Below are 14,809 nucleotides of genomic sequence, written 5' to 3' on the forward strand. Positions count from 1 at the left end.
ATGTATAAGTGTGACCATATTCTGAGGGGTGTTATATAAGTGATACTGAACAACTTTTCTGTGGAGCAAACCCAGAAATGGAGATAAATAAATTTGCTATTCCATAGAAAACATTAAAATATGATTAATGTTAGATAGAGCAAATAATAAGACTCGATTTCCTACCACTACATTTAGGCTTTGCGAGTCCTCCCCCGAAAAGCATTGTTGTCCCAAACGTGCACGGCTGTCACGCTTATTAGCATCCGCAAATCTAGTGGAAAACGTCAAATAGCTACATCTTATAAAACAAATCCCAAACTCAAAAAGTACTGATACTGAACTACGGATTTTTATACGCTTTTCACCTATCAATAGAGCAATTCTCGAGGAAGGTCCAGGCGTGTAACTTGTTAAAGTTTTCTGTGAAATATGACGATGTTTGCTAATGACGTCGCAAAAAATCACGCTGTCTAGGAGCTTTAGTCGAAAACGCTGCCTAATCCGTTTGAGCTATAACTAAGTTCACGTAATATGTGGTACGTATTTGCAAAGCTATTTACACGGATCGCTATTCATATTCACAAAATTAAATACGTTAGTTATATTAGCATTTCACACAGATTACAATGGGCCCATTATAATATGTATGAAATGCTTAATATACCATAAACCATACAATTTAAATGAATATTTCAGGATAAATTGTAAATTAAAGTTCTGTTTCGAGCTATATAACTTATACGAAATGTTAAAGATGCTAACACCCGTTAGTACCAAATGTTACCACCTTATGCGCTGGGATCGCTTTACTTACCCCCACCATGCACTTCGCACTGTGCCAGGTGCGCCATCTTAAGTTATTCAATAAGTTTCTAGCTGGAAGTGCTGGAAGAGTTGATGTAAACTTAATATTCATGTTACCTTGGGGTGAATTCTAACTTTTAAAATGTCAAAATAATAATATTATTGTTTTATTATTATTTGATTTCAAGTACAGATTAGATGAGATCGTGAAATTTTGACTAGGTCTCCTTATTTTAACTTCAGAGCTGTGGTTGAATGCTTGTTGTTTCTCTAAAATGTTTTATTAGTTATGCACTTATGTAAAACCTTCGCCTAATTATGCGATAAAAATTGAATGGAGTCAAGTCAGGCGTGACTCCGTGTTTTCGTCACGCCGCTACAAGTACATGCGGCCCTCACCAGTTCTGGTGACTAGCAATGGCTGTCGGGCACCGCTACGGAACGGATAATTTATGTTGATATAGCCAAATTTGAAAGATTTTGTATTAGCTAAATGACCGATGTGCTGCAATACTGCTACAGTCGAATACATTATTACTGCAGGAAATTTCGAAATCTGTTAAACTAGTACGTTAACGGTACTCGCTTCGGACGGTGCCAACCCTAGCGGTAGCCACGCTCATACCACGCCTTTCGAAAGAGCTCGGTTCAATCAGAAACGTTTATGCACGTTCGGTATACCTACCTAAAAAGGGGTTTTGATTACAGCGAATCTTCTGTACGTAGTAGTATTATTATTGGTTCTGTGGTAAAGTGTAATTGGAATATGGGATAGGTACACCATGTGTATTATTGTGTATGTTCGCTTGGGCTATTTCCATTAGTAACACTAACATGAAATTTAAAGATAAAAATTTTATTGTCTTTTCAACACACTTGCTCAAAAAGACGTTTTTATTCCACCGATTTTTGTCTCATAATCCTAGATATTAAACACGCGTGCTTTTTCAGTATATTATAACACTTGGGCTTTTTCATTATATTATCCGACTGAGTTAAGAAGGTAACTGATTGCAAATAATATGCATGGAAAATCTCTTAATTTGGTTGAGTAATACATTTTTTTTCTAACCAACTATTAGGTTTCAAATGTTAGTTCAAAGCGGTTTTATCACACCAAACATAATTTATAGATTAAATTATCTCGTAAATTACATAAATGAATAAACATAACAATTTATAATATATATGGACGAAAATGTCATTTTCTAGCATTGTAAAAGAAGAACACATAAAATTAACGCTGCCAATAATACTAATAATACTTATAGAGGCAAGAGCCGAGAACGATAGCCTTTTACCATCAAAATCGGGTGAAAAATAATTGGCGGCATATGAATCTTTTATTCAATGGAAAATCAGCAAAAACGCCCAGTCTTTCTTGGAAAACATGTTGGTTGGTAGCTTACTTCAATGAACTGGCGAATAAGTGCCTACAAGCCCAGCACGCTTTGGTGCAATTATTTGATGTTAAAACTGTAGGTAAGCCAACATTTTGAAACTTGTACTTTTACTGTTTTGACAAAAAAATCTAATTTATAAGTTTTGTTTTTTCCTCGCAAGTGTGTTGAAAAACGTCGTATGAAACGCGTGTGCTATGGTCATTACATACATCGGCTTTCTTATTGCGCGCTCGCTTGCAGCTCGCGCGCACAATATCGCCTCGTGTGTAATGACTAATGACCTACTTAGCACACTTGTATCATAATGTATACTATTACATTTCGTGTTTGCCTATGTTTGCTTCTATTCGTGTTTTATCCCAGGTCCAAACCCTCCCGAATTCATGTCTGTATGGCTTGCTATGTTAAACATACGGTGCATTTATATTAAATTGCTTTATTTCCTGCTAGAATTTTAATTTCCTCAAAGCTTAGTAACTAAAAAAATATTTGTGGACAATATGATATATCCGATTTACCGTATCATCAGCGAATATTGTTTTTTTTTTTTTAATAAATAAACTGATTTGAAATTAATATAACACCTTAAAAGTAGGCATAATATCAAATCAAAAATTGAATCCTCGCATCTAGTTCAAATTAATCTATCCTAATAGGCATAAAAAAAATTTGGTTGTTATAGCGCGTGATAGCGTTATAAATATAATAAAGCGGCCTCGTGCGAGTCGGACTCGCGCATGAAGGGTTCCGTACCATTTAAGACGTATTAAAAAAAATCTACTTACTAGATCTTGTTCAACATTTTACCACTTTGGACACACATTTTACCACTTTGGAAGTGTCTATCGCGCAAACTATTCATTTTAGAAAAAAAAGATATTAGAAACCACAATATCATTTTTGAAGACCTATCCATAGATACCCCACACGTATGGGTTTGATAAAAAAATATTTTTTTTTTCATTTTATGGCGTATTAAAAAAAACTACTTACTAGATCTCGGTCAAACCAATTTTCGGTGGAAGTTTGCATGGTAATGTATATCATATATATTTTTTTTATTTTTTATGCTGTTATTTTAGAAGTTACAGGGGGGGCGGGGGGGACACACATTTTTTCACTTTGGAAGTGTCTCTCGCGCAAACTATTCAGTTTAGAAAAAAATGATATTAGAAACCTAAATATCATTTTTGAAGACCTATCCATAGATAGATAGATAGATATAGATAGATAGATAGATACCCCACACATATGGGTTTGATGAAAAATATTTTTTTTTTAATTTTATGACGTATTAAAAAAAACTACGTACTAGATCTCGTTCAAACCAATTTTCGGTGGAAGTTTGCATGACAATGTATATCATATATTTTTTTTAGTTTTTTCATTCTGTTATTTTAGAAGTTACGGGGGGGGGACGGGACACATTTTACCACTTTGGAAGTGTCTATCGCGCAAACTATTCATTTTAGAAAAAAAAAGATATTAGAAACCACAATATCATTTTTGAAGACCTATCCATAGATACCCCACACGTATGGGTTTGAAGAAAAAATATTTTTTGAGTTTCAGTTCTAAGTATGGGGAACCCCCAAAATTTATTGTTTTTTTTTTTCTATTTTTGTGTGAACATCTTAATGCGGTTCATAGAATACATCCACTTACTAAGTTTGAACAGTATAGCTCTTATAGTTTCGGAAAAAAAGTGGCTGTGACATAATCGGACAGACAGACGGATATGACGAATCTATAAGGGTTTCGTTTTTTGCCATTTGGCTACGGAACCCTAAAAAATAATGAAAATCATTTATGTCGGATGATTCAATCCATAGTTTGTTAGTAACAAATAAACTTATATGACTATGTTAGTACCTAAACTACGATGTTGGCAGGTTCAGTGCCTAACGAATAATGCACTAGGTATCCCATCTGCCCATCTCCCTGTTACTACGGTCAGGAGACCGCGGCGTGGCGTGGAAACCGTTAACATGCGCGTCGTCGGCGAACATGCCCGACGCGCTGCAGTATCGCGGCAGCCGCTACAGTACTCTGAACGCGTCGTTGTACTGTACACGCATGACATTCTTAGTACGCTGCGTGTCCACAGGCTGCAGGCGTACAGCGAAGTACAGTACGCCCGAAAAAATGTTATATATAGAGAGGTGTTTGTGGAACCTTGGGTGTTTTAGACAACTTATAAGAAAATGTATTGGCCGGGTGCAAGATGGCAGCGCCGCCTAGCGTTGGCAACTGGGTAGGCGCTCAAGTATAATGAGCGCAACAAAATAAAGATTATCTTCTTCAAAAACATTTGTTATAATGCAGTTAAATGCGCAAAATCTATTCCTTTCTAAGGTTAAACACATTTGGTTTTTAGCTTTACTGGAAATAGTAAGAATTATTTTTGTATTTAATACTATTATGTCAATATTATTCGTTGATCTTTCGTTACATATTATAGAAAAAAAATGTATGTTTTGTTGTGTTTTGATAGCATACCTTGTGAAGTTCTTTTAGCGAATACGTATGATGTTTTTAAATATAAAAACGTTGTCCTTTTTATGGATTTTAAACGGCAACTTACACCTACAGTACGATTATGTTACCTCGTTCGTCATCGTTCTCGGCCATACGCTTGACTTGACAGACGACAGACAGAATGAAGATGAGGAGATAATTGATAATTTCATAGAAGATTGACGTTGAAAATAACACTTGCACAGTCTGAGCTATCAAAATCGATGCCAACTTAGCTTGGTCAAAGTCTATGCGTCTGGCTTTACGCGCCAAAAGCATGCTTTTGACGGTCTTTCAATAACTGATATTATAACTATTATTACAATCACCTAATGTTAGCATACTGTAGTATGCATACTATTGTCTTAACAAGCAAGCATTAATTCTGTGTTGACGTAAGCTAGATCAAATGTTTAACCGTTAAGTTTATTTTTTATATTCTCGTAAGACTGAACATATTAAAATTATTTTAAACATATTTCGATTCAATTTATATAAAATCTGTATGAAATGCTAAATGTAACTAACGTATTTAATTTGTTAATATGTTTGTGTGCGTGTATATTTATTCGTGTAAATAGCTTTGCAAATACCAGATTATAAGTATGTGATCTTTTTTTATAAGTTAAGAATGGGTATAGTAAATTATCCTTAAAAGATAGATATATACCATCGCGGACTTTTTTGTAGACCAATCAATGAGAGACAATCCCACCATACATTGTGTTGTTATATCTTAAACGGATTAGGCAGCGTTTTCGAATAAATCTCTTAGACGGCGTGATTTTAGCCGACATCTTTAGCAAACATCGTCATATTTCAACCAATTTACACAAAACCTTAACAAGTTATACACCTAAACCTTCCTCAAGAATCACTCTATTGACAGGTGAAAACCACATGATAATCCGTTCAGAAGTTTTTGAGTTTATCACGAACATACTAACTGAGAAGTATTCATACACCGCGACATTTGTCGCCAACTTTGGCCACATCAAGCGCTGCGATCGTTTTTATTTTCCCGCCAAGCCGCCTGCACCCGGCCAATAGGCAAAATGTAGGAAATTGCAGATTTTTATCGCGATTTCGAGGTTGACCTAGTAGTAAAAGTTGATTGTTCACCTGTCAGTGTAAGGCCTGAGTAGACGCTCTAAGCGGAGCGTTCGGCGGGGCGTGCAGTGTGGCGTCGAGCCAACAAGTGATTTGAGCAGCGTGTACTAAGCCCGCTCCTATACGTTTGCATTTGTTAACATGGACGCCGCAGGCCCCGCCCCGCTTCACGCCCAACTCGAGCCTCAGGCCTTACATTCAGACTGTAGACACAACAAAATGAGCATGTCCATAACACTATATGGGTGTCTCAATTATATTCCTAAATCAGAATGAGTCCGTCAGTGCCAAATCACATCTGAACATGTGTTAATGCTCTAATATGTAAATGTATGTATCACTAAACAACGTACTCACGTGGATCCCAAAAAAAATTGGCATCACAAATGCATGGTTAAAAAAATTCTAGTTCCTGGTGAGAACGTTGGATATGAGCCTATTAATCTAGGTATGTCAGTTGTACAAAAGACTGAAGTGTCCCCATAAACAGGGGTTACGAGCCCCTCAAGCCGTTATCAATCGCGATTAAGCCATTTGATTGATAATTGTTATCGAAGTATAATATAAATAAAATTATTGTTATGTATTGGACATCGGCTTGGATCTCATGATATTGTGATTGAACGTGAATGTTAAAATAGAATTAAGAATTAGACTTTAGCTTCGATGTCTTAATGTATGGAGGTATATATAAATGGTGCTGTTGAATTCAATTCTCGCGTAGCTTGGTGTTAAGTAAGCGAAAAGAAACCTTAATGTGTATAAAAAGAGTTTACAAACAGCAGTGTACATCAGCATATACTAGTTTGCATAAATTATGTTTATAGTAATGTGTAAGATGTTAACCCCTGGATTCGCATAGACTCGATTACGGATAAGCAAAAAAAAACAAATTTCCATTCTAAATTTATACGTTTAAGAGGAAAGGGGACGAAGTTACGTGAACGCTTCTACATACAAAAGTATATAGTCCCCAACTTCCTCTCTGGATAACATAGAAAATATTTTTACGCAATTTGATGTACGTACATTCCAAAGATATTAGTTGAGAACTTTTAAAAAATTGCAAGGTAATTGCATTTGTTTTTCGATCATAACTCTTAATCGAAAAAAGTGAAACGATGTGGCATGGCTATGGTGCAATAAATTGTGTAAATATATTTTCCACAAAGTTAATATTCAGAGAGGAAAATGGAGACTACGTTTGTATGGACAAGCAGACGTCCACTATCGCCTTGATTTTTTGGTTGACAATTCGACCTCTGACAGTTGAAGGGTTAATATTGAGAACCTAATACCTATACTTGCTGGAAACACCGACAATTAATTAATTATAGGGTAAATCGTCAATTACTGGCCACTGTTTAATTACTGGTCACCTTATACTACATATGAATTCTATTCATCTATAAACAGAATTCGTTTTTAATATTAATTAGGTGTTAATAACAGGCCACCCTTCAAAACTACCCGACTTATAAAAAAATGAATTCCGTTTATAGGTAAATAGAATTATTAGTATTATTACTATACTAAGGTGACCAATTATTGAAGAGTGGCCAGTATTTTACGATTTACCTTATCTACTGATAGGAAGGCCTCAAAACTATTAAAGTATGTAAAACAAAGTTGTTACACTTGCGTGCAGTTGTAATTACGCGAAGTTCTACAGAGAATATAAAAGTGTCCTTCTTGTACTCGATAGTTAAGACACGCTTTTTGATTTCCTGTAACTTCCGTATGAAGGGTAACTATTGCCATTGGGATTAACTATAATAACTACGTGCAAGTCAAAAAATATAAATTATGACAATGTGTCATAATTTATATTTTTTATTAAAACCTTAAGAGTCACACGAACCTGCCGCTAAAATGCCGCTCCCATACAATCGAAATAACGCTCTCATTATAAAATTACAAGCTTTAATTATACGAAACTTAACATATTATCTATGTCTGATACTAGTTTTCGTTGCTAAAAATTATTATACCTACATAGAAAATAGAGCGAGTAGACGTTGTGTATGTTAACTTCTACTCGCTCTAATTTATTTATAATGTTATTAATGTTTGTGTGACTCTGTGTCTGTGAAATATGGTATAACAGAATGAGGCGTTACTTTGTGGAAATCCATACTAACTAAAACATAAATGTTACTTTGCTAATCCGCGAAATAATAACGTGCTAGTCAGTCAGTGCTAACCATGCAACACCTTCTAAGAAATGTCGATTTCATGGGCCAAAGTTATCTGGGCTTAAGTAACCCGACGGTACGGTACTAACCACAGTACCCATCCAGCACCGGTGGCACGTCCATCGTGTAATTTTTGTATTCTAAATAGCTAACATATTAATACTAAGGGAGAGTTTTTTAAATATTACGAACGGGAAAGACAAATGTCTATAGAAATGGTACTTTTCAGAGGTTCATCCATATTTCCATTGTTATCATTATCAAGATAAAAGGTACCAGACCACTATCGGTGCCAACGTAGCACCACTGGAAATACTGGAATAGTTGATAAAGTTGAACTCCACTGTATAAGACAAATAAAATAACTTTTAACATTGTAAAGCTATTATTTTACTTTCCTTTTTTAGGTTTATTTTAATATTGTCTCATGGGTTTCATGATGTAATGTCCATTCCATTCCAAGTAAAGTTTTGGGAAGCTTTATAAAGCAGAGAAAAAAAGCTATGTCCATCCCTTTTCAGTGGCCATAATACTAGTACAGCGAAAAACAGTTTGATTCTCTCTGACTATACACAAATAAGAAAATCCTCGCCAAACTATATATTCCATGTTATCCTAATATCCCACACACATATTTTATGACTGTTGACACACTTTTGGTCAATGTACACTATCCGGTTTATATTCTAGGTCGGTGCATACTCGTTGAATATAAAATTGTGTTATTAATTATAGCACAACTTTATATAAGGGTAACTTATAATGGTGTTCAGTACCTCTAGTGTAACTTCCATTCGATAGCGTAACGTAACTTTCGCGTTTAGGTTAAGTCTCATTTTGTATGGGATTTTGAACAGCGCGCCAAGCGGGACGTTTTGGAAAGTCAAAAATCTCATACAAAATGACACTTAACGCAAACGCGTACGTCACGTTTCGTTGTCGAAAATATTTACACTAGGGGTACTGATTCATTTTAAGCAGTCCTTTCAAGTAAAATTAAAATTGTAAAAAAGGCCTATAGTTTATCGATATGACTTTAAGCATCTGGTTCCTCATTGTTAATTGTACATAAAAATGTGGGTGGGTGTGTGATGCTACGGTGACCGCGAATCGGGCGCGAATTTACATTCGCGGCTCGTGGCTCGTCTTGTGTCTCGGCCACAGCTCGTGAGCTTGTCGAGCTAGTCAATTTTAAACACAAGGGGCACGGTATAAGGTTTGTAACCGAATGAAAAGCCAAAGCAAAAGCGCGCGTCCCCCGCGAGCCCCTTTATAGTAAACACCCCTATAATGGAACAGGCATCAGTAATGGTATGGTATAGACAAATCTTTTAAAACAAGCATTTACCATCAGTTTATAATCGCTGGCTACATTTTGCCATAAACAAGAGCCAAAGAGCTGTTTAAGTTAAATATTTTGAAAATGAACGGCGCCATACATTCCATGACTGGAGCAAAAAACCAGTTTTAATTGGTTAATAATATTGAAACCAATTACAGTAGCTTTCATTAAATACATAGAAAACAAGGGACGAATTGGACATTCAACTTTTAAAGCGTAAAGCGGTAGAAATTTTACAGGTGTCGGTGAAATACCAAAAACACTCCAAATCTTATACCTTTAAACGAGCAATTCTTGTATATATATATATGTATATATATTTCTGTGATCTCGGAAACGGCTCTAACGATTTCGCTGAAATTTGGTATATGGAGGTTTTCGGGGGTATAAAATCCATCTAGATTAGTCTTATGTTTGGGAAAACGCGTGTTTTCGAGTTTTCATGCGTTTTTCTTTCGACGCAGAATATAGTCGCTAATTTCGTGTTGCCGGCTACTGTCCGTCTGGTCCAGCGGGTTAAGACGCGGACTGCTAAACGAGTGTTACGGGTTCGAATCTCGCCCGGTACCTAACTTTTTTTTTTTATATTTTCAAGTTTATAAATAATTTTTTTAATTTTTATTGTTTTAGACAAGTTTATTTAATTTAGTAAAAAAATGTAGTTAAGATTATCACCTACACACCACCATATTACAATAAATAGTTATAACCGAGCTAAGCTCGGTCGCCCAGGTACTTTTCTCTTAAATGTTCCATATGATACACTTTATCAGTGCCTACCGTGAAAACCGAAATTCGCAAATTGCGGGGATTTTTCTCTTTTACGCCTACTAAGACATAGAGTGACAGAGAAAAATGCCCACAATACCGCGCGCCACTATCACATTCTGAGGGCTTATTTACCTATTAATTGGGGGGTCATCATCAGGGGGGAAGATATCACGTGATTTTTTTTTCAAAGCGGGAAAGCTGAAAACAACAATATTACTCAAAAATGTAATCAGATCAAGTACTCCGCTCTATCGTCCAATGTGTATTTTTATATGATTTCCAAGCTTGGGGATCTGTACAAGGACCTTTTTTTCTGAGTTCATAAAAGGAAAACAAGGAGAAAAGTGGTTTCAATCAAACTGTATTTACTATTGTTAGTTATAACTGTTTTACAATTACCTACCTAATTATTATAAGTACTAGGTATATACATTACTCATGCTTTTCAACCGCAACTTAGAACTGAACTGTCACAATTTGCGGGAGCTACAGAGACATGTCAGTCGATCCTATTTCTATGGGGAGCTACGAGTATGAGACGTTTTTCCTCAATCATCCGCCATTGCTATAAAAAACGGATATATATGAAAGAATGTATGTATATAAGTGATGAGCAGATTTTTACGGTGCCTGTTTTTGAGAGGTAGCATCTCGAACATATATGTACAGTAGAAACGACATTAGATTTGCTTAGCGTCTAAGGGTACCCCGCATCATAATTTTATTATCACGTGATCTTGTGGCAGGGGTGAGGGAGTTGCGTTAAAATCACCAAGGGGGAGCGGGGGGTCAAAAATAGGCCAAATATGATCACATGATTTCTGGACGACCCCTTTACCGTAAACGGCAGAATTTTTCAGCTAGAAATTTATGCGCATTTCGATTCCATCTAGTTATATCTTCCAAGATATCGCCAGAACTTTTGGTACTCATCGTACATAAAAATGTGGCTGTGCCTGTGTGGCTACGTTGACAGCTGGCTTAGACTCCATCTTTAGGAATATTATATCTATGCCCTATCTTACCCATTCATTCTGCTGGCAACATCAGACCAACGAGAAAAAAAATGACTGACGAGATGTCGGCCATTACATTAATATAAAATCGATTACATTGAAAGTTAGAAAGCCGTAAATATACTCTGATATTCAAGAAAATAAGTATTTACAGTTGTATTCAGATTTAAAATGAACTCGAAAAGTAGAAGTAATTATAATGAGGACCTCTTCGAGTATATTAAAGTCAGTGAAGATGAAGATGACGCTAATGCTGTGGAAATTCCTTGCGAACTTGATGGCGCCTTACTTCTGTCAACGCTTGTAGCGCAGTTTCCTGGAGCATGCGGCTTGAAGTACCGTCATCCTGAAAGTAAATCTGTCCGTGGAATTCGTTTGAGTGATGGCAAGCTTCACCCTCCGAATGATGCCGGCTGGGGTAAGCATCTTTATATTTGCGTTTTCCCCAAAGAAAACAAACGTAAGATGGAAGATGTTTCTCCAGAGAACTCTGCGGCGAAAACAAAACGTCTTGAGAAAAAACTTACCTGTTCTGATTTAATTTGTCTTGGATTACCATGGAAATCAACAGAAGAGTCCATAAGGCAGTACTTTGAACAATTTGGTGAAGTTGTTATGGTTCAGCTTAAGAGGGATAAAAATGGTACCTTTAAGGGATTTGGCTTCATTCGCTTTGCAACATATGTATCTCAAATGAGAGCTTTGGCTCAACGGCACAATATAGAAGGGCGTTGGGTAGATGTGCGAATCCCTAACTCCAAAGAAGGAGTAGTTCCTCAAATGCCGTGTAAAGTATTTGTTGGTCGATGTACTGAGGATATGACCGCAGATGATCTTCGGGATTATTTTTCCAAATTTGGAGAGGTAACAGATGTCTTCGTTCCAAGACCATTCCGAGCATTCGGATTTGTTACATTTTTGGACCCAGAAGTAGCTCAAAGCCTATGTGGTGAAGACCATGTTATTAAAGGAGCATCAGTGTCTGTTTCCAGTGCTGCACCAAAGATTAAAGCCAAATCTAACCAAAATTGGAAGGATGATGGTTATGGGCCAAATAACTGGGATGGAAACAGATCAGGTCCTTCTGGGGGATCAAATAATTCTGGTGGAAGTAGTAACATAGACTCACTAAATATGCAAAACTTGGGCATCAATCCAAATGGAGGCCCACCGGCCAACTTCAATTTACCTATAAGTGTTGTAGCAGCTGCATTAAATCAAGCAGGATGGGGAGGATTTCTAGGAGGACCTGGTAATGGGGGTCCTAATTGGCAAGGGGGTCCTCCTCAAAGCAATTCGGGAAAAAATTGGAACAGCAATCAAAATTGGGGTCAGAGTGGTCCTCCTCCATCATGGAACCAAGGAGGTGGCAACCAAGGTTGGAATGGCAATAAGAGTGGCAACTGGGGCCAAGGAAATTGGTCGAATGGCCAAGGAGGGTGGGGAGGTAATGGCAACAACGGGTCAGGCCCTCCTGTGTCAAGCAGTGCATGGAACAACAAGCCCCAGACATGAGGTGAGAAAGTACTGCTGTGGTACATGTTGGCTTGTATATGTTTATATGGTCATCACTAGGTTAAGATCAGAGTGTTATTTAATTAATTATTATTCCAAATTCAAAGTCAAACAGTGTAGAATTACATAACTCTTTAAGTGGTAATGAAAAAACATACCTCATGTACCAATTGTATTTTAATGTAAGCTGACAAAAGCAGTGTGTTATTTTGTGATGTGGAGTGCTGAGGGTATTATATTAATAAATAAGTATGTATTCTGTGATGGATGTTTTAATTTTAAAAGAGGGAGTGATTCTCTTATGTTGGGTAATATTTTGAAGTCTTGGACGTATGATAGTCAATATGGAATATGACACTGGGAATGTTTTACCCTTGGGAATTGAATATGTAGGAATGAATGTTTTACTTCTGACTGGAAGGTTCCTTACGTTTTTTAATGAAGAGCAGGATGCCATGGGCATGGTGTGCACAGGTGTGTGTGACAAGTGGCTGTGCTTCAGCCGCAGGAGTGAAGTCTGAGCCAGATACAACAAGCTGGAATATGGTGAGTGGGTTACAGTATGTTCAGTGAGGGTCAGCTGTGATATATGGATGATTACCATTTGTTGTTATTTGTCTGTTGACACCCCTGTAGCATTAAGCATTTTATGAATTGGTAGTAATATTGTTTATGTGGATTGTAATAAACATCAACCTTTGCATATATTCAATTTACTATCTATTACACAATAATTTGTTACATTTCAATTACAACTTATTAGTTCTGTTATATTACTTTCAGATATAACATGTGAAATTGGGATTCAAATAGTGATGCCAGAAGAAACTCCACAGCCGCTCTTTACATGCTCGGGGAAGATGGGAGGTAAAATCATAATGCATATTTACTCACAATTAGTATGTGTACCTTAAATCTTATTTGCTCCTTTAGTCATACAAGTATATTATTTTCCACAGCCATAAGGGAGGTATTAAGGATGAAGTGATCGCTGAAAGAAGTGCCTAATCAATGTTATTTGTTGTTAAGTTGAATACACTTCAGTATTGTTGATGAGAATACTTTATAAGATATAATTTTATTTTATTAAGTGGTTCATATTTTTTACAACTATTGACCTGAAGAGCATGACCATTCTCATAATGGTAAAAAAGTAGTGTCCGACCGAAGTTTCGGTTTCGGCAGGTTTCGACACAAAAATCGCCGGCCGCACCGAAACTTATGATCTTGTACTTTCGTATCTATTTTTTAGTGTAAAGACTGTTCAATTTACTTCGTGGACACCCAATATCTATCTATATATATATAAATGCACATGTTCTGACTGACTCATCACGCAGAGCCGAAACTACATATGCTAGAAAGTTGAAATTTATACACTAGGTTGCATTTATAAAGTGTATAAGAGCTAAGAAGCGATTTTGAGAAATTCAACCCCTAAGGAGGTTAAAAAGGGGATGAAAGTTTGTACGGGGTTCAAGTTTTATTTTGAGCTAGGAACTATTTAAAAATTTTTTTTATTAAAATGGAAGAAAATTTATTTCAGCCTTGTTGAAAATTCATCCCACAAGGTGGTGAAAAAGGGGTTGAAAGATGGTATGGAGATTAAAATGTGTTTTTCGAGTGCGGAACTTGAAACTTTGTATATTTGCATATTGTTAGAGCACGAGAAAAGGAATTTTAGCGTTTTTAAAAATTCATCCCCTGAAGGAGTAATGATTGGAAATTTTTAAGTAACCCAAAGCGGGAGCTACTATGGCCAGAATCTACTTGAAGGTAGGTTAGTAGTAGTAGTAGTAGTAGTAGTAGAGGTAGTTAGTCGGAGTTGCGCACGAAGGGTTCCGTACCATTACGCAAAAAACGGCAAAAATAACACGTTTGTTGTATGGGAGCCCCACTTAAACATTAATTTTATTTTGTTTTAGTATTTGTTGTTATAGCATCAACAGAAATACATTTTCTGTGAAAATTTCAACTGTCTAGCTATAACGGTTCATGAGTTACAGCCTGGTGACAGACAGACGGACGGACAGACGGAAAGAAGAGTTAGTAATACGGTCCCGTTTTTTGGTACCAAAACTTAACAAGTTTTCAAAATTAATCCCCGTAATTACTTAAGAATGCGTTGAATGTTTGAATCTATGCAAAGCCGCT

The 14,809-nt window shown here is 36.4% G+C and overlaps 1 protein-coding gene across 6 annotated transcripts in view; it reads left to right on the forward strand.

Annotated features, from left to right (window-relative positions):
* The first annotated feature begins 10,641 nt into the window (after positions 1 to 10,641).
* LOC133520588 (TAR DNA-binding protein 43-like) overlaps positions 10,642 to 14,809 on the forward strand; it is a 33,556-nt gene continuing 29,388 nt past the window's right edge. For 2 of the 6 annotated variants that reach the window (XM_061855112.1, XM_061855103.1), the window contains exons 1-2: positions 10,642 to 11,558; positions 13,439 to 13,522. In XM_061855112.1, coding sequence (XP_061711096.1) covers positions 11,312 to 11,558; positions 13,439 to 13,522 — 331 coding nt within the window. In that variant the 5' untranslated portion in view covers positions 10,642 to 11,311. Of the gene's footprint in view, positions 12,657 to 13,438; positions 13,523 to 13,614; positions 13,746 to 14,809 lie in introns of those variants that run through there. The other 4 variants (XR_009799780.1, XR_009799779.1, XM_061855123.1 and 1 more) reach the window with 3 other exon arrangements.

The sequence above is a fragment of the Cydia pomonella genome, chromosome 1 (genome assembly GCF_033807575.1).
Source record: "Cydia pomonella isolate Wapato2018A chromosome 1, ilCydPomo1, whole genome shotgun sequence".
NCBI lineage: Eukaryota > Metazoa > Arthropoda > Insecta > Lepidoptera > Tortricidae > Cydia > Cydia pomonella.